Source organism: Gadus chalcogrammus, chromosome 4 (assembly GCF_026213295.1).
Source record: "Gadus chalcogrammus isolate NIFS_2021 chromosome 4, NIFS_Gcha_1.0, whole genome shotgun sequence".
NCBI classification, from domain to species: Eukaryota; Metazoa; Chordata; class Actinopteri; order Gadiformes; family Gadidae; genus Gadus; species Gadus chalcogrammus.
In genome coordinates this window covers 24,002,561-24,014,846 of record NC_079415.1, presented here as the reverse complement: position 1 = coordinate 24,014,846, position 12,286 = coordinate 24,002,561, and the positions used below count along the sequence as shown (strand labels likewise).

The 12,286-nt window shown below is 43.0% G+C and overlaps 1 protein-coding gene across 6 annotated transcripts in view; it reads left to right on the top strand.

Annotated features, from left to right (window-relative positions):
* LOC130380890 (histone deacetylase 4-like) overlaps nucleotides 1-12,286 on the top strand; it is a 143,307-nt gene that overhangs the window by 115,373 nt on the left and 15,648 nt on the right. For all 6 annotated transcript variants that reach the window (XM_056588299.1, XM_056588294.1, XM_056588295.1 and 3 more), the window contains 4 exons: nucleotides 8,973-9,028; nucleotides 10,673-10,760; nucleotides 11,519-11,638; nucleotides 12,005-12,102. In XM_056588299.1, coding sequence (XP_056444274.1) covers nucleotides 8,973-9,028; nucleotides 10,673-10,760; nucleotides 11,519-11,638; nucleotides 12,005-12,102 — 362 coding nt within the window. The remainder of the gene's footprint in view (nucleotides 1-8,972; nucleotides 9,029-10,672; nucleotides 10,761-11,518; nucleotides 11,639-12,004; nucleotides 12,103-12,286) is intronic.

Here is a 12,286-nt window from a genome sequence, read left to right as displayed (position 1 = left end):
TGTGCTTGAGGCTCTCTTTCTCTCTCTCTCTCTCTCTTTCCTCTTTGTTTCTCTCTCCTTTAAAGAGCCAGTGACCCCAAAAAAATATTTATAGATTTTAAACGTGATAATTTGTCTTATATGGTCATAGTAATCTATGTCATTTCGTCACTGCTTTTGTCACACACCAATTTCAAGAAAAAAGGGGATAAAATCCTTTGTCTGTTTCTCCCCAAAACACGGTGTAAACATTCCACTCTGCTGAACCCAGGTGGCGTTCTTATCGAGACGTCAGACTTCCTTTACCCGAGGTAGTCTTACATCACAATCAAGGGACACCAGGGGCTAGGTTTGTGGGGACGTGTGGAGCTCTGTCTGTAGCGGTGGACTGCGGTGTCAGCGAGAAAGTTTAGCTTTTTGGACACTTACGGTGTAACACCACGCTGTGTGTGGAGGGTGAAGCTCCGTCTTAGCAGCGGTTTATTTAAAGGGGTGATATCATGCCACCTGGTGTGAGTGTGATTAGCCTTTACAAGCCTTTTGAAAATCTGCCTCTTCTGACATCACAAGTGGGTATGTCCACCTTGATGTATGTTGGATAAATAAGCAACATTTGCTACAGTCCACTGGGTAGGCCGGTGGACTGATCTATCAAACATACATCTAGGTGGATACCCACTAATGATGTAACTAGGGCACAGGGAAAGGCAGATTTTTCAACGGATTGTAATGGCTAATTACACCAAAACTGGCGGCATAATATCACCCCTTTAATACCTGCATCTTCCCGGACACATGTAGTGTAACGCTACGGTGTGTGACGTGTGTCAGATAAAGCAACGCTCATTATAATGCTCATACACAACGACAGAACTAAAGAAGTATCACAAATACGCCTTGGCCCGTAACCATGGGGATAACACCTCCCCCCTCCTATCTAGAACAAGGTTCACTGGCTCTTCAAGTCGAGTCGATGAATTGCTTGGTCGGTCAATATGTTGTCATATCGTCAAAACACAGAGTTAATATATAGATGAGCATAATTAAATGCAAAGATCATCTATTATTAATGTGAATATTAATATTACATATGAACTCACCTTTGGAGAACCCATGGCAACTCAAAAGATTCTAGAAGGTTTCCCAAACCCAAGGATCCGTCATGGATGCTGTATTGATGCCTTCTTTTGTGCCCCTGGGGTGCCCTCTCTTTGAGACCGTTTATATCAAACCAGTGTTCCTGTTCTCTATAAATAGACCTGAGCCGCTTTGGTTCACATTGTCGCAATGTCACGCAGACACCCCCCGCCCCCCCCCGGAAACAATGGGCCCTATTTTAACGGTCTGAAGAGCAAGTGAGAAGGGCAAAACGGAAGTAGCTTTGTGGGCGGGTCTCTGGCGCTGTTGCTATTATACGGGCGGATAAATGACTCGTGCGCCCGACGCAAATCTAAAATGGGTTGGTCTGAATAGGTGAGTTTTGGGCGTAACATACGATAAACCAATGAGAGTGCCATCTCCCATCCCCTTTAAAATCCATGAGCGCAATTGAAACTGACGAGTTGATATTTTGACAGCGCGTTTGCAGTCTCCCCTGAGACAGATGCATGACCACATGAATTTCAAACTCAAATGGCTCAGTTTATGTCCAAATAATATGGCCTAATTCACACATGGAATAGCGTTTTCTTCTACAACTTTAGAAACACTGAGTCCTAAATTTCAGCCAAGAGAACTTAACACTTATGATATGTGGTCCTGCGGCCGCAACTGTGGGCCTATTTAATGATATGCGGCAATACATTAACAAACATAGTTTCTTTCCAGTATTGTATACATTATCGTTATCAACTTGTGTTCATAATATGCATGTGTCCCCAGGTTAATATACATTGCCATGGACTGTATTATGCGTTAGCGTGTTTAGTTTGCGTGTGTTTAAACAGACACACGTGCACCAAGCATCACCCGCATTCATTCATTCTTTTAAACACTCACTCGCTGTAAAAGTATGTTTCCTCACAATCAAATACTCATCAATCCAAAAAGTTATGGGCTTGTAAACGATGTCTGTGTCAAGAAAATATGTGTTTGCTCTACAGTGTTTGCCTATGTATTGATTTAAAAGTACAATTTATTATCAGCTGTTCTTTCCCAAATAATTTACCCTAAAGGAGATCTTGTTTTAGAAGGCTGGGATATACTTTGCTCGAGTTTATTATTGTTAATATTATTATTTTAACGCATGTCATAGCCTACTGTAGGAGCCATATTCAGTTTAGTATTATTTGTGTGCAATGGTTGTTTTTGGTGACCTCTACAGGTCTTGAGTGCCTGTGTGCATATAATAGGAAATGGACAGAATGCCAGGTGTGGCTGATTACACAGCAAAAGTTTTTCTACAATGGCTTGGCCCACATCCTGCTCTCTGTTTGTTTTAAGTATTCTCAGTCAGTTTTCTTTGATTTTTGTACAAAATAAACCACAAGACCTTTTTTGCAAACCCAACAAACTTCTGGACATTATCGTTTTTGGACTCAAGCATTGTTAGAATCTAGTCTGCAGTCAGTCACCAGTGATGTTAATTGGAACAAGGAAAATCTGAGAAACGTCACTACAAAGGTAGAAAAACTTTTTGCTACTAAAATGGATTAATGGAAAACCTGGACATGGAGAAAGCAGCAACAAAGGAACAATGGATTTCTCTGCAACATGATGAAACAGCATGAGGCCCAGTAGCATCAAGGAGTGGTATGTGAAACAAATGGCGCGTTTCCACTGCAGGGTGCGGAACGAATCGGATCGCAAAGGTGCGGGTCGGGTCGCGTTTCCACCGCCAAAAGTGGGCGTGACCCGGACTTTGCCGTACCCGTTCCGGCCCCTTTCTCGGGACTTCTCCGTTGGGGTACCGAAAACGAGACCGGACGCCTGAAAGGGTCCCGGGAAATTCTAGCTACACACCCTCTCCGTTGATTGGTCGACAGAATCATCACTTCCGGGTGGTGCACAAAAACAAACAAACAGTAGCCTCGGGGTATTATTCTTTACAATTAACATGTCGCGTAAAACGCTTGCTTGGGCGAACAAGGAGGTGGAGACGTTCGTCTGCATTCTTGGGGAGGAAGACGTTGTTTACGATGTTTACCTAGCTGCCGCGGCGATCGACATCCGGCCTACCACAAAGGGTACTGTCAGCAGTGGAAATGCGACCCCGGAACTGAGCTGGGCTATACCGCCCCCTCCCAACCGCACCTTTGCGATCCGATCCGTTCCGCACCCTGCAGTGGAAACGCGGCCAAAGGATTGAAGTGAAGGACTACCCTGCTCATTTAAACTGTGGAATTGGAAAAGGAAGTTGTGCATTGGAAAGCATAACAGAAACATGGAAGTAACTTCGGGATTGAAAGCCTGCTATTGGAGTGGAGCCTTTTGAAATGCATGAAGTTGACTGGAACAAACAAAAAGGAATGTTAAATGAGTCAGGACCTTGACCCTTTGATTCTTAACCTGATGCTATGTGGGCTGGCAAAGTAAGAGTTACACTGAACATGATTATAAACTGACACAGCAATACTGCCTTTATGTACTGTTCCTGTGAAAAGAGAAGAGTGACATATGTGATATGTTAAATATGGCTGAAAAATCTCATCTGAGGTCAGCTGACAAAATGGCTTCTCAACTGGAGGGAGATGTCCAAAGGGACCTTGGATCTTTGGAAAAGGCCCCATTAGAAAATGTTTCCAAACTGCTTGCAAGCAGAAAGTATAAACTGTGCCAAGTTACCAGACGAATGAACATTGTGAAGGAATTGATGAAAGACATTACAAATGAAGAAGAGTTTAATGAAAGTATGACAAAGTATGGACAACTTGTGGAAGAGTTTAACAACACTCATAAAGCATACCAACTTCTATTATCAAAAGAAGAATGCGAATTGGATACTGAGAAGTGGTATATTTTAAAAGTGGGTGATATGACTGCATTCATGGCCTCTGTCACAAAATGGAAAAATACCATCATCAAAGGAGAAATTGATCATGACAATATTGGACTAAATGTTGATAATGTGGCACCTGAGGACAGTATCTCTGCAGTGTTAAGTCGTAGATCAAGTCGCTCAGCCACATCCTCCACATCATCAGCAAGGATCCGAGCTGAAGCTGAAAAGGCAGCTATTCAAACAAGGATTCAAGCACTGAAGCAAAAGCATGCTCTGGAGGAAGAGGAGGAAGAATTAAATGTGCAAAAGGAACAATTAAGGAAACGAAGAGAGACACTGGAGTTGCATACAGAATTAGCAGCTACAACAGCAAAGCTCACTGTGTATAAATCTGCAGAGGAACAAATAGACTCAAATTCAATGGATGGCATGAATGCTTATTATGACGACATGGTTGACAGGTATCGACCCTAAGGAATGGACCTTCTTGTGAGCCACACAGTGCAAGAGCCCATTGATGAAATGCCAAGTGTGCGTCCAAAGGAAGGAGTTCAATTCCAACCTCCCATCCTGCTCAGTAGACCTCACATCTCAACTCAAACAGCTGGTTGGGACTTTGAGATAAGTCCAACACAAAATGTGAGCCCTGTAACCCAAGTACGAACATGCTATTGAGTCTAAAACTGATAACAACAGAGACAGGCTGCATTTCCTCCAACAGTACACTAAAGGTCCGGCACAAGAACTTGTGAGAAGCTGCCAACTTATGAGTGAACAGAGGGGATATCCTAAAGCAAAAGGTCTGCTGCATGAACATTATGGTAATGAGTACAAAGTTGCCAGTGCCTATATTGACAAGGCGCTCTCATGGTCTAACATCAAGTCTGAAGACCCAAAGGCACTGCAAACATTCACTTTATTCCTCAGAAGTTGCTGCAATGTCATGGAAGAAATGAACTTTATGGAAGAACTTAATCTCGGCTCAAATATAAAAGCAATAATCATGAAACTTCCGTACAAAATGCGGGAAAGATGGAGAAACATAGTATGCGAGCTACAAGAGAAGCGGTGCAGTAGAGCAACACTAATGGATCTGGTCAAATTCCTGGAGAAGCAAGTGAGAATATCCACTGATCCAGTGTTTGGCAACATTCAAGATCAAACCGTCGACGGAGCTAAAAGAAAAGTAAACCCCCCCCTCAAGTTAAAAGCAACAGGTAGTTTTGCAACAAATACTGACACCATTGAACCAAAATTCACATCCAAAATCCCCAACCAGTCACAAGGCCTTTGTCTCTTTTGCAACCGAGGTGGCCACACATTAGAGTCATGCTATGCTCTGAAGAAAAAGCCACATAGAGACAAAATTGACTTCTTAAAGGAAAAAGGAATATGTTTTGGCTGTCTTATGAAAGGACATATGAGTAAAGATTGCAAAAGGCGTCTAATCTGTAACGTATGTGACAAAACCCACCCTGGACTCCTCCACATTACAAGAGAAGAAAATGGCAAACCAAGAGAGCAGTCGTCAGAGGAAATGGTGAGCTCTCTTCAGGCATGTGGTCATATTGGGGCCGGTAGTGATGAATGCAGACTTTCTATTGTGCCAGTCAAAATCAAAAGTAACACCAGTGACAAGACCATAGAGACATATGCCTTCCTTGATAATGGAAGTACTGCCACATTTTGTACCGAAGGGTTAATGGAACAACTCAACAGCAATGGCAAGAGGACTCGCATTCTACTTCGCACCATGGGCCAAGATAAGTGTGTTCCATCACATATCATAACAGGACTAGAAGTCTCAGGACTTGAACAAGACAAATTCATCCCCCTTCCAAAAGTATTCACACAGAAAACTATACCGGTGACAAAGAATAACATTCCAAAACAGGAGGACTTGGCAAAATGGCCTCACATGGATAAGGTGCATATTCCAGCTATTAAGGCTGAAGTGGAGCTGCTGATTGGGACCAATGTTCCAAAGGCTATGGAGCCCTGGGAAGTGATCCATAGCTCTAAAGAGGGACCCTATGCTGTGAAAACCATGTTGGGCTGGGCAATTAATGGTCCACTAGGTGTCAGAGACAACAGCGACAAGGACAGCTGGCCCACTGCCACTGTGAATAGAATATCTCGCATAGATGTTAATGAAATGTTAATCAATCAATACAATCATGATTTCAAAGAGATATCAGCAGATGACAAGCCAGAGATGTCAATAGAAGATAAACGATTTATGAAAATTGCAAATGAATCAATTGTACTTAAAAATGGCCATAACCAACTAGACTTGCCATTTAGAAAGGAAAACACTGTAATGCCAAATAACAAAGTGATCGCAGAACAGCGTCTGGTGAATCTGAAAAGAAAATTAAAAAAGAATGAACACTTTCAAAGTGAGTACACTGATTTCCTTTCAGACGTAATTGATAATGGATATGCTGAAGTGGAACATCTAAGATCGGATAATGGACCTTTTTTGCAAACCCAACAAACTTCTGGACATTATCGTTTTTGGACTCAAGCATTGTTAGAATCTAGTCTGCAGTCAGTCACCAGTGATGTTAATTGGAACAAGGAAAATCTGAGAAACGTCACTACACCTACTACAGTGTTCATTCATGCAGCCCCTATGGAAAAGAAATGTGTCCACAATCCACATGTTATTTCTATGCAGTTTCACACATATGAACAATCTTTGACATCATAATATTTAAATTAGGCTAATTGTGTGCATGTTTGTGCTGTGTATAGCCTACGTGTGTGTAAGCTTATGTTACAGTTCCGACCCGCCTAGGCACGTCAAAATAGCAACACCTATGTGCTATACGCTAGAGTACTTGAACCAGTATTTTTTTGGTCAGTGACGCAATTGCAAAATCGATCTATAAGATAGCATCATGTATAATTTGCGCCGGAACTCGAATCTCCTCTCAGGGTGCAAGTGTAGTGGCGCGAGTTTGCTGCGGGAGAAAAATCTGCTTTGCACCGGGTGCAAACAAGCAGCGATACATGCGTCGGTGTAGAAAGTAAATTGCGCTGGGTGCAAGATAGGGTCCATTATGTTATACCATGGTTTCTCAACGGGGGCGCAACCTAGGGGGGGCGCTGGGAACGTGACTCCATTTTTGGGGGGGTATTTTATTTATTTAAAAGAAAAAAAAAGTTTGGGTGAAAGAATAGGCTACCTGAAATAAAAAGCCTATTTTCATGTATTGGTTTCTAACCCCTCTACCGTCTCAGCTACTTTTTACTGTCTATGCGCAATGGAACAGTGATAATACAGCGCGGTTCGGTCCTGCACACGCCCGGACTCCCGTTTAATCAGCTATCGTCATGATCTCTATAGTAACGCTGATAAACATAACCCAAATTCGCGGGTTAACAGGTCAATAACCAACACAACGCAATCAACATGGCCGATAGCAAGAAAAAAATATCAAATTTTGTTTCATAGCCCGTTTTCCTTCTTCCTCTTGTTCAGTTCCAGCTGCTCTGAGCGTAGTCTCCATGAAAAGGCTGTTGCATTTCAAATACAAAATATATGGGCCTTATTAGGCCTCTGCGTGCGATCTGTTTTCGTGGAGTCCGCGTTGCCCGGGCCGCGGTGCCCGTGGTTCCCGGGCCATTCATTCATTCGTTCACGGGGTATGGCGGGAGTCGCGGGAGACGTGGGAGTGGTCACAGTACCCAAGGTCTTCCTCAACTCTTCTTTCTTGGTCTCTCTCTCTCTCTCTCTCTCTCTCTCTCTCTCTCTCTCTCTCTCTCTCTCTCTCTCTCTCTCTCTCTCTCTCTCTCTCTCTCTCTGGAAGTTTAATTGCATGTCATGAATATTCATTAATATTTTTAGATTTTTTGCACCAAAACCGACTCAGAGGGCATTCACTGCTATTAGTGACCAACGCAAAATCAATGAAAAACGATGCACTGACAACTTTAAGCAATATAACACGAGTGTGAGTGGGGTTGTTAGTTTATTTTTATTTTTTTATTGGGGGGGGGGGGGGGGGCGCCAGAGGATCAGGGTAAGGTCAGGGGGGCGTTTGCTCAAAAAAGGTTGAGAACCACTGTGTTATACGCTCTACATAGGTGCACTTCTACTGGATGAACTCCATATAGATGTGTTGTTATTATAATGTACACCTAGGACCCAGAAAGAAGTGAAAGAGAGGAATAGAGGGAGGTCATGATGAAGATGGGACGTCTGTTATTGTGTCCCTCCTCAGCAGTGACGACCCTGAACACGGTCCTGTAGTGAACGATTTTATGAACTGGTGTGAATCATCCTTTTTAAATATTAATGTGGCGAAAACTAAGGAGTTATGCATTGATTTGCATCTGTCATCTCCCCTGTTTTAATAAACGATCAGCCTGTTGAAGTGGTGCAGCGGTATAAATATCATCTAGGGACTGTGGTTGACAACAAATTAAGCTTTGAGCCCCATGTAGATGCTGTGTGCAATAAAGCACATAAGCGTGTGTATATTTATCGGAAGCTCCGCAGTTTTCATGTTGACACCACTTTTATGAAAATGATTTATTCTTGTTTTATTGTATATGTTCTCACCTTTTGTTTTATTTGCTGGCATGGGTCACTTTCTGTTGAACAGAAAAATCGGCTGTAGGCGATCGTGAAAATGGGCAGCAAGATTGCTGGCACTCAAATGAGCAACCTTAATGACCTATATAAGGTCAGGTCATTGAGGAAGTCCTGCTCAATCATGGCTGACACAACCCATCCCCTTTACTTTGAATTTCCCTTGCTGCCATCAGGGCGAAGATAAAGGCTGCCACTTTGCCAAACAAACCAGTTGAAAAAAAACATTATGCCTGCAGCCATCAGTCTGGTCAATGATCACATCTAACGAGTGTGATATTTTTTGTGTTGTGATCTGTTTTGTGTTATTTGTTGTCTTATCCGTTATGTGTTTGCTGTTCTTTTTTGACTGCTGGGTGTGCATCAAATTACCCCTCAGGGATAATAAAGATACCTTGTACCTTGTACCTTGTATTGTCGGTAGGCATCAACTTCTTCTCTTGTGTCTTCCAGAACGGCTTCGCCGTTGTCCGACCTCCCGGACATCACGCCGAAGAGAGCACTCCCATGTAAGGACCCCGCTGAGGCGGCCTAGACCAGCCTGTCAGGAATTACATGTGTTTGGTTTTATTATCATGTTTTTTTTAAACAGTAGAGTATATGTTTATTCTTTCTGAAGAGTCTCGCTTTTGCTTTGACAGCCGTTCATTTATTCAAGATTCAAGATTCAAAAAGCTTTATTGTCTAGTATGTTGCCATACTAGAAAATTGTCTTTTGACTGAAGGCTTGGAGGTGTGTGTGTGTGTGTGTGTGTGTGTGTGTGTGTGTGTGTGTGTGTGTGTGTGTGTGTGTGTGTGTGTGTGTGTGTGTGTGTGTGTGTGTGTGTGTGTGTGTGTGTGTGTGTGTGTTATTTGTGTGAGTTCTTTGAGGAATGAGTGTTCTGTGTGTGTATAGCTATGGGGATGAATGATTTTTTGTAGATAGCTTTCCTGGCCAAAGGCATTCTGAATCTTCTGCCAGAAGGAAGTAGATCAAAACAAGGATGGAGTGGGTGGGAGGGATCTAAGAGGATGGAGTTGGTCTTCCTTCCCACTGCTTGGATATACAGATCCTCCAGCGCTTTCTGGTGTATTCCTATTAGCTTGCTTGCTTGCTTAGTTAATCTATTAAGTCTGCTTTTGCTTGCGTTTGTGAGGAAGCCGTACCAGGATGTAATGTTGCAAGTGATGATGGATTCCACCAGAGATTGGTAGGCAGTTGACAAAATGTCTTTGCTGACATTGAAGGTGTCTAGTTTCCTCAGGAGATACATACGTTGTTGTCCCTTCTTGTAAACCCCATCTGCATGCTGGCTAAAGGACAGACGTTGGTCGATCTCTGTGCCAAGGTATTTGAACTTCACCACCTGTTCAACCACTTGTCCTTCCAGGATCAAAGGTGAGGAAAGTGGATGTGGGGTGTTGGATGCCCTCCTCCTATGGCAACACAGTTCTTTGGTTTTGCTGATGTTCAACTGCAGTGAGCTTTCTTTGAACCACAGGGCCATTTCAGTGATATATTGGGTGTACTTGGACAGGGTGCTTTGATCTGTCAGTTTGGCCACCAAGGCCAGATCATCTGCATATTTAAATAGCTTGAATCCACTGATGTTGCATGTGATCTCATTGGTGTATATTGAGAACAAGATGGGAGACAAGACACAACCCTGTGGGACTCCAGTGTTAAGGATGATGTTGGACGATGTTACACCCTGGACCTTTACATGCTGGGGTCTGTCCTTTAAAAACTCCTTGATCCAAAGTGTCAGTGCTGGGTTGACCTGAAGCTGCTGAAGGCGATGCAGGAGTGTGTTGATGTTAACTGTATTAAATGCTGACGAGAAGTCCATGAATAAGTATTACTCGTTGCTTGTCAAGAGTGCACTTCAAATGTATTGAAACCCAGACATAAATCCACCAATTTAACTCTCCCCATCTCTCTCCATCTCTCTCTACCGCTGTCTGTCGGTCAATTGAATTCAGAGAGCTTTATTAGCAGAGGGAAATGTACATTGTCAACGCAATAATAATACAATTACAGACAAGAATTGTTTTAAAAATATAACTAACTATTTCTCTGTCCATCCATCCCTCTCTCTCTCTCTCTCTCTCTCTCTCTCTCTCTCTCTCTCTCTCTCTCTCTCTCTCTCTCTCTCTCTCTCTTTCTCGCCTAGGGGATTCTGTTATTTCAACTCAGTGGCGATCGCTGCAAGGCTGCTGCAGCAGCGACTCAGCGTCAACAGAATCCTCATCGTGGACTGGGTCAGTAAACACAGGGACAGGGAGCCATACACGAGTTCACTGAACATGAGTTAACCAGGTTCTTTAATCACTTGGACTATGAGCCGTAATTCATTAGAATTGCCATAAGGACACAATTGATTCTGAGGCAATTAAAGGGCAAACAAACACTAGAAAACATCCATTTATTATAATTTCAATGATGGCGCCAAACTGAGCAAACAAGTGTGTTTTTTGACCTAATGACCTGACTTGTTGACAGTTGTTGCTAAAGTGACCATGTTGCATCAAATGACATCACCTCCATTCACCCAATCAGAGAGAAGATGCCAAATCAGTTTGACCGAACTGGTAACCAAGTTTCAGTACCTGTCATCGAGATATTCAACAACCAAAGAATAAATATAAATAATCATTGGCATTGACGATTTACAATGCAGATTATTAAACCGATAACTTGTACAAAACACAAAAAGCTCTTTGTGTTTCTGTTTAGTTTGTGTCAGCTAGCATACATCTTGTGTTTGAGGCTAGCAATCAGGCAAACGATCCAAATACACTTAAGCACTCAGGGCACTATGGTGCTTTAGTTAATCCTGTATGGGAAATTAAAACAAACTTAAATCACTATTTTTAGTATTTTACTCATTAGATTTCTTTTTTATTACACTAGTGTTGCTCTTTTATGAACTATCGTAATGCTCTGAGAATAACGGATGCTGATTGGTCAAAGATGGTCGAGTGATTGGTTGTGTGCTGCTCTGCTTACCGCCTCTCAGGACGTTCACCATGGCAACGGCACCCAGCAGGCATTCTACGATGACCCCAACGTCCTCTACCTGTCCATCCATCGCTATGACGACGGGAACTTCTTCCCCGGCAGCGGAGCACCCGATGAGGTGAGGCAGAGAGAGAGAGAGACAGAGAGAGAGAGGGTACAGACAGACAGAGATGGGGAGACTTGGTAGAATAGATCCAAAGGGATATCCCTCAATAAAGGGATCAGAGATTTTGTTCACATCTCTAATCCTGACCAAAGCACTCCGGAAGAGGTGTGTGTGTGTGTGTGTGTGTGTGTGTGTGTGTGTGTGTGTGTGTGTGTGTGTGTGTGTGTGTGTGTGTGTGTGTGTGTGTGTGTGTGTGTGTGTGTGTGTGTGTGTGTGTGTGTGTGTGTGTGTGTGTTTGCATGTAAGAATCTGTTTTGGTCAATCAGCGTCATCATAGTGTGTTTTCTAATGTGCACGTATACGTGTGTGTTTGTGCAGGTGGGCAGTGGTGCAGGGGTGGGTTTCAACGTCAACGTAGCATTTACCGGGGGTCTGGACCCCCCCATGGGAGACGCAGAGTACCTGGCTGCCTTCAGGTAACTCACCTATTCACACGAGACACAAACACACACACACACACACACCTATGCACACATTTACATGTACACACACAAAATTCTAATTGAGCAATAAATCTACAATAAAAACAGTTCTTGATCACAGCACACACACATTTGAATACACAGTGTGACATTGCTCATCCACATCCCCCAACCCACC